Consider the following 14,976-nt stretch of genomic DNA (forward strand, 5'->3'; position numbering starts at 1 on the left):
CTTGAATGCCCTTGCTTCAGCTTCATCTATCAATGTCGGACAACTTCCCCTTCTGTGCTCGTGATGCCGTCGGGTCGTTCCCAGAAACCACACCTGCATGCCGTGTTATCGGCTTCTCCAGCGGCGCCGCCTCCCCCGAGAGAAAAATCACGCCGCCGCACGTGTGGCTACCGGCCTGGACCAACCAGTCGGCGCACCAACGCCAGCCCTAACACTCAAAAGAAGGGGTCCGTCCCGCCTGCGCTGCATTGGATGGATGGTAGGGCTGAGAGCCAATTTCGCGCCATCTCTGCGCTGAGACCCCGAGGCCCGAGGCCCCGTGGTGGGTGTGGCGCGTGTCCAGTGGGAGGGTAGGAGGGATGTGGCGCACCCGCGTATAAGGTGACGCGGTACTCGGGGCTCCCCACCTCCCGAGGTCACTAGGACGGGACTGTCTCCAGCTGGGCTTGGCCAAGACACGACTCAGCGCAGAGACCCCCTGCGGAGCTGGCGTTGCTAACACGGCGCTTGGGTGGAATGGTGAGCGATAGGGCTTAGCTGGTGGGTTCAGTTAAGGAGGCGCCCAGCGGAGTTTGCCGTATGCCGTTGATCGTGATGTTGGCTTGGTCATCATCTCCTAATCCCGTGCTAAACAAAGAAACACTTGCACTCTGTAAGTCACGACTCGGCTTGACCTGGACATACGAGATTCCAAGCAAGAATCTGACAACTTATGCAGCATGGTCATTCTGATCCACATGTTTCGAACCCTCTTTACAATCCATCGAATGCGATTCGCCTGCGCGCGACTGACCCAAGTCTAGGGATAGCGTCATTTTCGAGTACAGACGAACCGGACCCAGCACTAGGAACACCAACGCGCGGGAACTGGTCCAGAACCCACAACTGGCATTCAGACAATTCGTCTGCCATGACGATGTCCTCCCTCGAGGAATCGGACCAGCGCCGCAGATTGAAGGACATGGCTCCATCCTCAACACCACCTCAGCTGAGTCGAAAGAGCCGCCATGCTGCAGCAGTGACAGACCGTTGGCCCAGCCTTGAAGGGCTACCATAACCGCCTGCCTCTTCGGGTCTCTGCTGCACCCGACGGACTGGTTTTGCCCTCGTAGTCATGACCAAGATCAGGAGGAACCAAGCCGAAGTCGGTTCATCTTTGAGTGTCACAAGTGTCGATGCGCTTTCCGCTCGTTAGCCCCGAGCCGGCCGGGTGCAGGGATCAGGCCATAACGACTAACACCAGGCGAGAAGGCCAGTGGGGGATGGATGGAGCGGTGGGAGATGTCCTCTTTGCCGTTCGGTGTTGGGTTGGTTCAAGCGGGAGAATGACGCTTGGGTTAGAATTGGTCCGACCGGACTCTAGGCAGCCGAATTTGCACTCTATCTCCGGCACCGAGCCGGTTAAATGGCCGGATTCTTGCATCCTACATCCGGCACAACCGGATATTGGATGGAGGCTCTTGGGAGGTCAACTCATCTCTCTAATAAAATCGGTGAGAGGAGTCAAGATATCTCGAAGGATCAAGGTGAACAGCCTAGTGTTCCTTGGCTAGAGAGGCAGGATTTCTGAACCCGCCCGTAAGCCTACCAACCAGAAGAAATAGAACCTTTTGGAATCCTCGCATCCTCTCTTGCAACCTCACCTCACTTTGACTTGTCGCATGTCGTCAGGCGATCCCTCATCAGAGATACGATCCAGGGGGTCCCGCCTTGTATCCCTGGAGATCCTGGTAGATCTCCCATCCATCCCCATCGGCACGCGGGGTTCCTTCATAACCCTACGGACGCGACACGACGCCTTCTGCATTCGAATGCGTGAATACGGTCCGAGTCTGTTTTGTGCGGTGGTGACAAATGCAAGAGACGCATAGTCAACTTGGCGTGGGATGATGCCCAGTGAAACCGAAACAGCGACATCCAATACTAGTCAAGCCTGCTCTGCCCTACTATGTACCTCTCTATTCTATGTTTGGCAGGTCGCAGGAGTTGTGGGGTGAAACCCAGGAACATCATCTCCAGAAGCGCCGAGTTTCGTAGTGTAGTGTAGGTCAGTCATGATGATGATGATGATGATGATGATGATGATGGGATGGCAATTGCCGTTGGACAAGGAATGGTGCGCGAAATGCTGGCCGCTGAGCCTCTTCTTTGCGTGTCTCTGACCAGGCGTCGAAGCAGGCTGAGTTGAGAAGCCAAAGCTTCTTGGCATGGCGAGAGGCGTTGGGAGCTGAATTCCATTCCATTCGCCAAGGGCAAGGCAAGGTTTCTTTTGTCAGCGCCGTTGCCTGTTGCCCGAGGTGCCCGATGAACCTGGAGGGTCAGAGGGTGAACTGGGTTCGGGCTCCAGAACTCCCCCATCCCTTTGATTTGACTTGTGGCGCCGTGGGTAAGGGAAGGGAGGAGGAGAGTCAGGCTACGGCCACGGCCACGGCTACGAGGGGCATGACGAAGGCGGCATTCAAAAAGTTGCCGACTTGGGCCAAGAATGGAAGCGGGTCGAAAGCAAGGCGAACTTGACAGTTCAGTTTCTGAAAGCCACGAGGCATCGGGCAGGCAAACATGGGTGGGTAGCGGTAGCGGGCATCACCAACTCCCGTGTTGCATACATGCACTGCACACTACAGCAATGGACCTAGGTACTATCATGGATGGGCCGTAGGGCTTCATCCAAGGCTCTTCCCCGGAGCCTTACAGGATCCGCCCTGCCGATGGAGTCAAGGTCAGTGGGCTGCTGGGCAAAACCAGGAATAGCAGCGGGAGGCGGACGGAACACGCATGAGGGCCAGTGAGGTTTGCAGGTGAAAAGAAGGAGGATGGAAGCGACCAAAAGCATCCATCCAGGATCAGGGAAGAAGCTTGTTGTCGGGCGTTGGTTGTATCGAGAGCAGCAAGATGCAGCATCTCTCATGCAACCCCTCGTACCCTCGGCCTTGTCACCAACATTAAGATCCAGGAAAATAGAAACAGACAGACAGACAGAAAAAGGCCAAAAAAATGTGGAAAAAATTACCCGCCCGCCCAACGCAATGGGGACTGACAGACATGAAGGTTGCGTTGCGCCAACGGCGATCCGAAAAGGGTGCTCGCTGCGCAGTGCCGATTCGGTCGGAGTAGAAGGTGAGCAAGGGCTGACAGAGGCTGACGAGGGCTTGCTCTCTGGTACTTGATCCAGAGCAGAGGACTTGTACCTCTGGAGAGACCACGCCCACAATTGTCGGCCCTACAGACTACCCACCCCTCCCCCGCGAAGCTATCCCGCACACACCCTCTCGCACTCCCCTCCCCCAAGTGCAGCCCTCCAGGGCACAGGGCTATAGGGCCCTGCCCCCCGGCTGGGAGATGCCCACCCAAGAGACAGGGCTCAAGAGCCCGTAAGGCGGGCAGTTCACAGGGCTCCTCAGGCTCAGGCAGCCTGGGGCGGGGGGTTGGTTCAGGTGGTGGGCCGCGGGCATGCTCAAAGGCGGAACGCAAGCCAGATTCAAAGGCACACCCCCTTGGGTAGGTAGATTCTGCATCTCAGCCTGGAGCTCCAGTGCTATGGATGGATGTGTATGTAGGTGCTCTAATGTAAGCAACGAGTGCGAGCGAGGTCAGGGGGGTTGAACAATGAATGGAGATCAAGTCATCAAGTCCGAGGATGACTGTGAACGAGAGCGAGCACATGGATCTCTCCCACATCACGATCTTTACAGACAAGCGGGCGTTGGCTACAGTACAGTACAGGACGGACCCATGATGGAACTCTGTCTGTAGCCAACTGCGGCGCACGCATATAGTGCTTGGGTGCTCCGTCGGCGGGCATTTCAGAGACATGGACGGGATAACGACAGACTGACAGGCCCAACTGACAGTTGTAACACATCCAATGCGCTGCCCTGCGCGGCACCTTACCCTTGGATGGGATCCTTTTGCCTGGATGGATGCCATGCCATGGACCATACACGCCCCCTAGATGCGCAGGTAGGCACGCACTGATGCTACAAGGCACGGATGTGCAAACTGCATCTAGAGGTGACCCTTGGGAGGATGGACAAGTAAAAGGGCACCTCGCAACTTTTCACTCTTTCTATTGTTGGGCTCACGCCCGTCCACACGCCCCCCATTGCACCTCTTCTTGGGGACATCTCCCACATCTTTTTTTCCTTTTCTTCTTGTGCTTGTTCTCATTCAGCTTTTTTTGTCCCTTCAGCTTCTTGTATTTCATTCTATTCCCGAGGAATTTGAATTGAAAAGAAAAACAGAGGGAAAAAGAAAAAAACAAAAAACTACATTGCCCAGTCCGCCAACTCTAGGCGTGTGCGTACATGCTTGCGTCCGCCTCCCCGCTGTTGTCGTCACGCCTAATTCCGCCACATTCTCCTCGTGGTGAGGCTACCTTACCTATACCCTCTCTGGAGCGGGCTAGTCGTGGACCTGTTTCCCTTTTGCTCTTGCCAGGCGTATCGCACACCTAGTACACCTACACCTAGGTACATGGGTGCCAGTCAAGAGAGCGCCTGCCAGCTCCAGGAACAGCAACGTCAACAATCTTAACCGCCGCCCGACCTTCTCCCACCTTTCCATTCTTCAACACCACATCCCGCTCTTCAAAACTCTTTTTTTCTTCTCTTATTCGTTTCATTCCCTTCCCTCCCCCTTCTATTTCATCTACCTTACTTTCTCGCCTCTCCTTTCGCCTCTCTCCCTCTCCATCCGCCATACTCATACTCCCCCTACTAGGCCAGGCAAGGCCACTTTCAGAGCAACACCCCCAGCGCCGCTCTGTCATTCGTCGCTTCTTTTACGGCACCCGCGGCCCCCCAGCTGGATCTCTTGTGGTGTCTTGGACCTAGCGGCTGCTCCGAGTCCATAACATCGCCACTGCAGAACCACTCCGTCTCACCCTGCGCAACGAGTCGCCGGGAAAGGCCAGGCGAGAAAAAAAGGAGGCCGCTGGCAAACACAATTCATAGGGTACCGAACAAAAGGGTCGTTCACGTTAGGGATCGGCCCTTCGTCATCCTAGCTCAAGCCTCCCCGAACTTCAGCTGCCATTGTCTTGCCTCGTGCTCCATCCTCAGCTCGACAGGTCAACCGCCAAGGTCAACACCATGGCCTTCCCACCACAATATAGAGACGCCGCGCCGCCTCTCCCGAGCATCATTGCCCCTCCCCCAGGCGACCGGTTCAGATCACACGCGAGTCATCACGAATTGCCTTTTGGTCGGAGTCCTGCCATGTCAATACCAGGAATCCAGACCCCAAGCGACGTTCCTCCTCCTTTGCCTCCTCCTCGATATTTCCCAGGAGCTGATCAACCTGCTCCTCCCGAAGAGATGGGTATCAAGCGCGAGTATACTACACATGGTTCCTTTGCCAGTGGTTACGGAAGCATGACCTCCTCATATCATGATGAACACCCCAACTACCAGCGAAGGGACCTCAGCGAACGAGACGAGGGTTATGCCAGTTACTCATCAACCGACAGGTATGGGATTTGCGATGCCACCAGCGGCTAGCCCTGCCAATGGGCTCCCAAGAATTCTGGTGTCGACTCATCAATTAGGCATGTCAACTAACACCGACGTAAACAGGTCTCGCGAGTCTATTCCTACAAGCTTCGGTCGCCTCCACGACCACTTTCAATTCCGATCCCCTGCCGATGTTTACGGTGACACCCTTAAGAAGAAGCTTGGCCCAGTCAGCCTCTCCGAACGGTCACCGCCTAGATCATTTCTCAGTGCCTCATCCGCCGAGCCCTTCTCCCGAAGGCCTTCAGCAGAGGGTCGATTCCCTCCAGCGCTCAGCCTGCCCGTCCAGCTCCCCATTCACACCCGCAACATCCTGGGCTCCCCAGCAAGGCTGACTGAGACGCCAATTCACACTGCCATCTCCCCACGAAGCACCCCCTTCCACTACGGAGATCGGTCACCTAACGATAGCTCTGATATCGATCGCTCCCCTCGAACACGAACCAAGAGGAACAACAGTGATGATGCTACGTCAACACAGTCGAGCTACGATTTCAATGGAGAAGATATGGAGATGGAAGATGGGCAATCGCTCAAGAGACTTCACATTGATGATGCCTACATGCCGGGTGGCCAGAAACGGAGGGCAGCCAGTCCGAACGACCCCAACGACCACCTCCTCGCCATGACGGCCGATTTCTCGCGTCGACGTGACCTGAGCTCTCGTGGCTCCCCTACACGCCTTGCTACTCTGGCTCGAGGAGCTACCATGCCCTCTGTGTCGACATCTCGATCCAACTCGTACATCTCGACAATGTCCATCCCCACAACGAGCATCACTACTGCCAATTCCTATGGTCGACGCTCACCCGTGGGATTGTCACCTGGTGGCATTTCCCCCACCTCGTGCAACTCGCCTTACACGGCGCCTGTTTCCCTCAACCCCAGCCCTCGGACTTCCATCTCGGGTCGCGGCTCGGTCCACTCTAGGACCGTCTCGGGAGCCAGCACGCGCAAGATCACTGAAGTACAAAAGCCTGGCGGATCCAAGATGCAAGGTTTCTTCATGTGCGAGTGCTGCCCCAAGAAGCCAAAGCGATTCGAGACGCTCGAGGAACTCAAGTAAGTCAGATTTAATTACGACATCAGCCATCTTACGTGAAGTTGTGTCAGATGATGGTTTTACACGATTGTATGTGGAACACGATGCTGACAAAAAAAACTAGCGCCCACGAAGCTGAGAAGCAATATGAGTGCAGCTTTTGCGGAAACCGCTTCAAGAACAAGAACGAGGCCGAGCGCCACCAAAACTCGCTCCATGTGCGTCGCCATTCATGGTCATGCTCTGCGCTGTCTGGATATGACCGGGCCTTCCACGACTCGACCAACCGGCCTGGAGAAGCTGACACCTGTGGCTACTGCGGCGATGAATTCCCGCGGTCTGGACGCGGGCCTGGCACAGGAGTGCTCAGTGGTGGTAATGCGCCTCGACACGCCACAGACCAGGATTGGGACGAGCGGATCAAGCACCTGCAAGAGGTGCACAAGTTTAGGGAGTGCAACTCGTCTAAGAAGTTTTACCGTGCGGACCACTTCAGACAGCATCTCAAGCACAGCCACGCAGGCACGAGCGGCAAGTGGACCAACATGCTTGAGAACGCCTGTATGATGGACGAGGACCCAACCCCCCGGTAAATATTGGATACAAAATGGAACGATCAACCACAACCCAGGTTCGGCCGCGCACACGACAAAGGGGCACTGGAGTTGAATGAGAGGTCGGCCGCCAGATGACGACGATTCTGGGGTGGTATGTTGGAAATTCAAGATGAGTGGAGGATGGGGCTGATGAAGGCGGGGTACAAAACGAGCCGTCGCCGCTAGGAGATGTCAGTGGGTCATAAAACAGCACAGCACAGGGAGCTTGGACAGCCAAACGAGACGAGACGGGCCAAAACGCGGCCGACGACTTAAAGACCGATGAAACGGATCGACAATCATTCAACCCAGACGGCGTCTTGAAAAGGTTTGGGACGACGACAAGTCAAGACAAGACGTGCGCACAGCACAGCACATCACAGTTGCACAACTCTCCCTTCATCCACGGGATGCGCGGCCACCCAAGCATCCCATGCTTAGCGAACGAGTTAAACGACAAATTGTGGAGAAGAAACTGTTTCGCCTTGACGGACTGTCGCAGGATGCAGATGCCGCAGACCCCAAGACGAATCAGCGAGCGGCTAGGCGACGGGCGCTGATCTCCCGAGTCGAATCGGGGTATTCCGCGCGCAACGAACGTGCACAGGGCGTGCTTGACCGTACCCAACTGCTGGGGTCAGTGGAGGGCTGAACCGACCGACCATTGTGGCAGTGCTTTCGAGAGGGAGGGACAAGAAATGATGCTGCCGTGGATCATGGACCGCCCTTTCGCACCGACAAGTAAAGCAATGCGGCATTTGGACGACTCCTCGACTCAACCTTGGCTTGATAGCTAGGCGTTCCTAGCGGAGACATCTGCATCACGACCACATGGCGTCTTTGGGCTGAGTCTCGAATGGCGAAAGGTTCGCCCGGTCTGACAGCCTCAGCTATGTCTGGCAAGATGAGTTTTGGCGATGGAACAGCACCACTGTGGATGGCAGATGGCGAGACGGTGGCCTCTGGCCATGCGTTGGTGGAGGCGCTACTTGCTGACTGGGCTGAAGATCCTTGCTGGCAGCCTGGGCACGGTTGAGCAACCTTGACGACTGCCGGAGCCAGCTACACGAAAGAAGGTTATGACGAAAGGAACCACCGGGCGTTATTGACATGATCTGGGTTTACACTACAGTTTATTATTTGGGGTTGTCGCTCATGTGCAACTTAACCCTCAAAGAGGAGGAAATGGGCTTTACTTCGTATACATATTAGCTGACACAGCTTGATGCTGATGTCGCATGCATCATCTCATGGGTAACGGCACAAAAAGGTTCTATCATGGCAACGGACACGGAAACGGAAACGGCATTGGGACGGATGGCACTTTGATTTCATGTTTGGGTTCCTGGGCAATCAATACACAGCAGCAGAGCAGAGCAGAAGAGAAGATTTAGCAAGGTAGTGAGTGTGAAGCGATCCATACAATGTAGCAGTCGATGAACAAGAATAAAAGATGTGAAAGCAAAGTCAAGCAAACCAAGCTCGCGTCCTCCCGCCCGTGTCCCGTCCCGTCCGTCCTGTCCTGTCCTGTCCCAAGTACCCGGTTACCCTTGCGATGCAACGATCCATGGTGAAACGCAGGGCTCCCAAGGCAGATGGGGGTTGTGCAGAGAGGCGTTGCAGGGTCTAATTGTTGAGGATGGCAATTTCCATCCATGATAAGGCCTCGTGGTTAATCTGCGATGCATGCACCCATGGTTTCAGCCTAGATGAGGTAGAAATTCAACGGTCGCTTGGCAAGGCTGTTTAAACAAGCAGTCAACTTCATGATGGGGTCCTGAGCGGAATTACGGATACATCCAAGCTGCGAGTTGAAGACACCAGCTGCCTCTTTGGGAAATTCGTGTCCCTTGGCAAAAAAGAGGGTGTGCAGTCGTCATTTCTCATGTTGAGTTTTTTCATTCTCTTCAGCTTGGGCAAAAAGAAGCTGAGCCTGAAGCTAATGCACTCTTGTTGCTCATGGATAATTGTCGCTTTTTCTCCCCTTTTACGAAGCTCTGTATTTAATTCGGTGAGAATACGGGAGGATCCAACAGTGATTCTTGGCGGAGACGGAGCAGGGTCCGGGTCACGTGGTCAGCAAGATGATGAAGATCGCCCTGTAAGGCTTGGGGGTCAGGGACAAGGGTCCTGGCAGTGAGGCTGGAGGCCTTTTTTTGAGTTTAAAAATCCAATAGCGTGGGAGAGGAGATGGACATGTTACGAAGTGCATTCCCTGTTTGGGCTAGCAGCGTGACGAGGGAAAACAAAACGTCGCAGGGTTCTTCGAGGTTTGCTAAGATTTGGCGTCGGGCGTGGCTTGGTGATTAACTGAGACATTGGATGAAAAAAGGGTCCTTTTGGGGTTTTTTTTGTGTGGCTAGTGAATGGGAATTTCAAACTGTGGCTAGGTAGATCGGATGGCGGGGTAAATGCGGCTGTGGCGCGTGAAGGAGGGGCAATGGTGGAAAAAGTTGTCACGGTTGTGAATCACACCGAGATCTACACATTGAACTTTGCTGATGACTGTTGATTTTGTTGATATATTGCTGGTTCTTTCTTCGAGCACGATATATTCCTGCGATAGACGATACCTTTCACGCATAGACTAACTTGCGACTACTCTACACGCCACGGCAACCCCGAATCACGACCCAATTCAACCTGCATCCTGGCGGACGAAACGACCAACCGAGGCGACCACTACGCAGTCAGCGACCTGGCAGCGCAGAAAGACGAAAAGGAAGACTCGCGTCTGCAGCAGTGGGAGGACCTCGGGCATCAGTTTGAAGCCGGAGAACTAGAGCTCCTCAAGCGGAGCATCGCACAGATGGCGTTGAGTCGCATCGACGGACAGGACGAGTTGTTTGTTGGTGGGTGAGTAAACTGATACCCTCTCGTCTCGAATAAGCCCCATGTGACGCTTCATGCGTGACTCGGTTATGCTCACGCTGCATAGTCTCTGGGCTCTGCGCCGTTCCGACTCGTTGACCGACCGTCGCATCACGCACGTCCTGTCGCTTGTCCCGTTCAACCCGTCGGCACTCAAGAACTTCAAAGACGAACCCTGGATCGACTACGGAAAGGACTTTCGTCACCTCGTCATCGACATTGACGATGTGGATGACGCTGACCTGCTGATAGAGCTCCCCAAGGCTGTCAGATTCATCGAGGAAGGGCTGAGGGCGAGCCGAAGCGAGGATGGAGTCAAGGGGGAGGATGCAGACCATGGGGGTGTCTCGTTAGAGAATGGAGTTGAGGATCTGAATATTGACGGCAAGAATGGCAAGAAGGAGAAGGGAGGCGTCTTTGTTCATTGCGCTGCAGGAAAGTCGAGGTCGGTCTCTGCGGTTATTGCTTACTTGCTCTGGCGCTATCCGAACCGATTCGACCCCAATATCACGCTCACGGCCATTTCGGACCCGACCCACGCCATCCAGTCTGATGCGAATCGGCCGCGAAAAGAGACGGCCCAGGAGGCGGTCCACGCCGCTCTCACCTTTGTTCGGCGTACCCGTCCCATGGCCGAACCCAACCCTGGATTCATGGATCAACTCGCCCTTTGGTGGGAGATGGGATGTCCCGATGACGTCGAGGCTCACCCAGTCTACCAGCGATGGGCTTACAAGCGTGAGGTGGAGGAGAACCTTGCCGTGGGTCAGGCACCTTCAAGGCTCCGTTTCGAGGACGAGGAAGCCCAGCCTCGTGACGAATCGGGGATCAGTCTACGATGTAAGAAGTGTCGTCGCACCCTGGTCACAGCCCCCTTCATCATCGATCACCGTCAGCCTGACAAGAGCTCGCCTGCGACTCCCTGCCAGCACTTCTTTGTCGAGCCGCTGAGCTGGATGCGAAGCGTGCTGGAGAAGGGTGAGCTCAACGGACGACTGCTATGCCCCAACGCCAAGTGCGGTGCAGGCGTGGGTCGGTACGACTGGAAGGGATTCCGGTGCTCTTGCGGGGGATGGGTGACACCGGCGTTCTCGCTGCAGAGGGCGAGGGTGGATGATGTGGTGAAGAGGCCGGTAGGGCTGGGCGCCAGCCAGAGCATGGGTATCCGGATGCCGCCCGGTGCAGCAGCTACGCGAAGCGGAAACTTGTGAGAAGCCAAGTGTGATTCTACTGCAGGTGGCAGCAAACTACCCCCGCGAGGTCGCCGACCCGAAGTCCCAAATGTCCGATACCAGGCTCCGTGGCCGAGAGGATGGCCGGGGACCCACCGGGCCCCGAGCTCGGCTGCGGAACCGGGGACAGACTGGATGTCTACACACACACGATAGCTTCTCCTCTGTCCAACAAGGAAGATTCCGCCCTCGATCCTTGCACCACCTTTTCAAAAGAAGGTATGAGTAGCGAGCCGGCCACTGAGAGAGTGGGCGAATGCGCAGTGGGGTATGTGCATTCTCACACAGGCGGGAGGCAGACAGTTAGGGCTTACAGGGCGTGTCGTGAAAAAACGTGCGTGTGTGCAAGGCAGGCCAGTCCATGCATGAGGTGTCATAGAGGAGGGGGACAGACAAGCAGAGCCGGGAGGTTCGGGGGGTATAGAAGGGTATGCATACTCGGAGGGATCATCAGAGGCAAAAAGACGGGAGGATCGGATGGTTCCTGGAGATGGGAAGAGAGGATACGCCAGACGGCATTGGGAAATAAGATTGCGAGGCAGAAGCAGCATCCGACAAGTTTCAATAATGGCCCGTCTTGGTCTTTTTGACATCAGCACTAGGGTCCCCCGGCCGATCATACCTGTCAGACATGGTGTCTGAGAATTGCGATCTCAACCAGGCAGAAAGAAGAAAGAAAGAGGACATGCTGGGACAACATGATGACCCGCCCAACGAGGCTGATGACGGGCTGCCAAGTGAAAGAGATATGGCCCCTCTCGGGCACACACGACATGACATGGGACGGACGTGTTCTCGAATGTCATGGTCCCTTGTCGGGCGATGCCAATTCTGTGGTCAGCGATATCCATCTCGGACAGGCATGATCCGAAAGAAGAGATCCCCGCTCACTCTGCCTGGGGCTGGCTATGGCCTGAGGCTGGCGCTATGGTATAGTTCGCCCAGGTTGGCTTTTTGCTTGTTTTCTTTTTGTTTACTAGTAGCAATAGCAGCCTTGGAAGGATCAGCACGATTTAGAATCACCGTCTTACTGTCTCGAGAGGGGAACCCCCTCGGACTCCGCCACCGTAAGGCTGAACGCCCTATCGGTTCCAGGACCAATGAGATGATTCACAACATTACAAAGACTGCCTACAAGTACAAGAAAGCAAATGCCCGGATATCGTGGGCTTTTGCCAAGACCCCGGTCAAAAAAGGTGGTGGTGTTGGTGGTTTTTTGCCTAGATGGGGCTGAAAGAGTGTCAGCAAGGCAGCCAGCCACGTTGGCGGGAACCCGAGGGAACACACTCGATTGGATGAATCTTTTCAGCTCTCGATCAATGATCTGAGTTGATTCTGTTATTGTCTTGTTTTTGCGATCTATGATTTGTATCAAGCTTCTGACAAGTGGCTGGCTAACCTAGCTAAAACAGTGCTTGCCTGCTTACGACTGTGGATATTTCTCTCTCTCTCCTGTGGAGTTTAGTTCCCCTCGCTTCTCGGCGGTTGCCTTATGGGGCATTTATTGGATTCTAATCGTCCTGCTTTGGGGCTGATTCCGCGCCTTCTGTGTGCGATAGGCTGCGGAAGTGTTAGTGGCCTCAGACCATCAACTCCACCCCCCGTGCCAAGGAGCTCGCAACCACGGAAGAGCTTCTCTTGTTGGAGAGAAGTCTTGTCAGGATGTGGCCATAGCTTCTTTGACAAAGAAGGTGATGACGTCTTGACGGACAAGTTCCCAAAACTGTCACTGACATGGTTGTAGGATACCCACCCTCCCTCGAGTCTTGATACCTTCTTTGGAGAACGCAGCCAAAACAACAGATGCGGGACACGGATCACGAGGCTCTCCGCGTTTTTTCTTGTGTTGCAGAACCAACCTGCTTTTTTTGCTTGTTTACCCATTCGATCTAGCGTTCCTTGAAGCACACCCATCTACCCGTTGCGTGCCTCATCGAACAAGGTAGCCCAGCCCTTTTTATCCATCTGACTGCATGGTCACTCTATGCCGAGTAGAGACTAAACCCGCGATAGTGCTATGCAAGCCAGGGCGGCATCGCCCACCCTTTCTCTGCGGCAGAGACGGGAATTGCAGATGCCGTCGGGACCAGGTAATTGTTTGCCTTCTAGCGCTCGGTATAGCCTCAATGGTCGTTGGTCTGTAAACCCCTGAAACTCCCGACGTGCCGGAGCGCCTTGTCAGCCCTACGTCTGCCTTTTGACGCCCTGGTGGAGAAGGATGGCTGATCGGGTTTCAATAAAGCACCGCGCGGCTTTCCTCCAGATCAAGAGGAGACTTGACTTCTGGACAAGGTTGTTCCAGCAAAGCCCTAGAAGGCGATGAGGGTGGGAGGGTATTCCTTCGAACCGTGGGTCCGGGCTGACAGGTCTCCCACGCCCCCTTTGAGAGAGGAGGTACTTGGTGTCTGACAGAGCTCATGTACCTCTTGTCTCTACACCCTTTTATGTCCTCAGCACGCCATCGGTGTGTGAGAGTGCCGTGGGTGCGGAAAGGTGCGGGTTGTATGATGCATTGTTGTAACCCCAACCCACCGACCGGGCTTACTGGGGAGAGAGAAACGCTACTCTACGGGCGGTGTGTGCTTTTTCTTTTCTTTTCTCGGTGAGATGTTGAGATTTGGTTTGTTCGGTGAATCATGGGCTTCTGCAAGACTGGGAAGCTTAGTCTACTCCCCCTTGCTATGGAGTCGCCGTGGCGTCTTGATGCTTCACCTTTCAGGGAGAAATGACGCGAGTGAGAGATATTCTCGGACTCGGAGACGATCACTGCAGTTTGACCTGCATCAGCATGAGAAGAAAAAAAAAAAGGTGGTGCTATGTGTTTATTGCAGACAGAGACTTGCAAAACATTGGCCTGCGTCAAGACTAGCCCGCTGACGCCCCGGGTTGCAGTCACATCACACATCCCCCATCCCCCATCCCCCGACCACCGTCGGCCGACATGGACAGAGCACACAAAGTCCGCCGGTACAAAGAGAGAGTAATATCGCTTGAGTAGAGTCACATGTTACTACTGTAGTCCTCATGTCAGCCCTATAATGGACTTACTGTGGAGATATTTTACAATCAAGGGGTTTGGAATCAAGAATCTCACGATGCTTGCTTTTTTGCTCGCCAAACGGCATCTTCCATCCTTGATCAGGCACTTTGGTCCAAGCGACCACCACCCGCTCACCGGCGGGGGTTTACTGTCTTTTTTGGTGATGCGTCCTGCGGTCATCAGGCGAGTGAAGAGGGGGGGGGGAGGTCAGACGTCAAGATCGCTTTTGTGTGTCATGGTTGTTGCGATTCGGATCCGAATATGTTGCTCATCGCCGATGGATGTGTCTACTTTTGGTCACACACAGAAAGAGTGAGGAAAAGGGTTTTGACTTGTTCTTTTCTTACGAGCACACCTAATCTTGTGGGGGGATGAGGGTTTAGACATGTATGTATGCTTGGCTTCTGTGTTGTTGGCTGCAATGGAACTCGAGCATATCTCGTCTCCCACATGCAGCAGCAACTTTTCTCAACTAGAGTGCAGTGATACAGACTCTCGCTCTCGCTATTCGCGCCAAGACCGAGCCGACAAGTCGTTGTTCGTTCTCTGACCCATCCCCCGGCGTGCCGCGGGTAAGCACTAAGCAGACCACCTCGCATGACTTCCCAGATCCGCGCGCACCCTGAGCGTCGCATTCTAGCCTCTGACCCCCTCATGCGAGATTTGGAAGAATCCCATGTTCTTG

At 54.7% G+C, this 14,976-nt stretch overlaps 2 protein-coding genes across 2 annotated transcripts; both read left to right on the forward strand.

The window, feature by feature from the left end:
* Positions 1-5,090: 5,090 nt before the first annotated feature.
* Positions 5,091-7,145, forward strand: NECHADRAFT_31700 (uncharacterized protein; the record flags this gene model as incomplete). Its single annotated transcript, XM_003053971.1, has 3 exons — positions 5,091-5,467; positions 5,574-6,572; positions 6,677-7,145. 3 exons carry the CDS (start codon positions 5,091-5,093, stop codon positions 7,143-7,145), a joined length of 1,845 nt encoding a protein of 614 aa, XP_003054017.1.
* Positions 7,146-9,232: 2,087 nt separating this feature from the next.
* On the forward strand, positions 9,233-11,558 carry NECHADRAFT_75737 (uncharacterized protein; the record flags this gene model as incomplete). The annotated part of the gene is made up of 5 exons (XM_003053972.1): positions 9,233-9,249; positions 9,735-10,004; positions 10,087-11,226; positions 11,408-11,470; positions 11,540-11,558. 5 exons carry the CDS (start codon positions 9,233-9,235, stop codon positions 11,556-11,558), a joined length of 1,509 nt encoding a protein of 502 aa, XP_003054018.1.
* Positions 11,559-14,976: the final 3,418 nt, after the last annotated feature.

This window comes from Fusarium vanettenii (genome assembly GCF_000151355.1).
Source record: "Fusarium vanettenii 77-13-4 chromosome 1 genomic scaffold NECHAsca_1_chr1_3_0, whole genome shotgun sequence".
In the NCBI taxonomy this organism is placed as follows: Eukaryota; Fungi; Ascomycota; class Sordariomycetes; order Hypocreales; family Nectriaceae; genus Fusarium; species Fusarium vanettenii.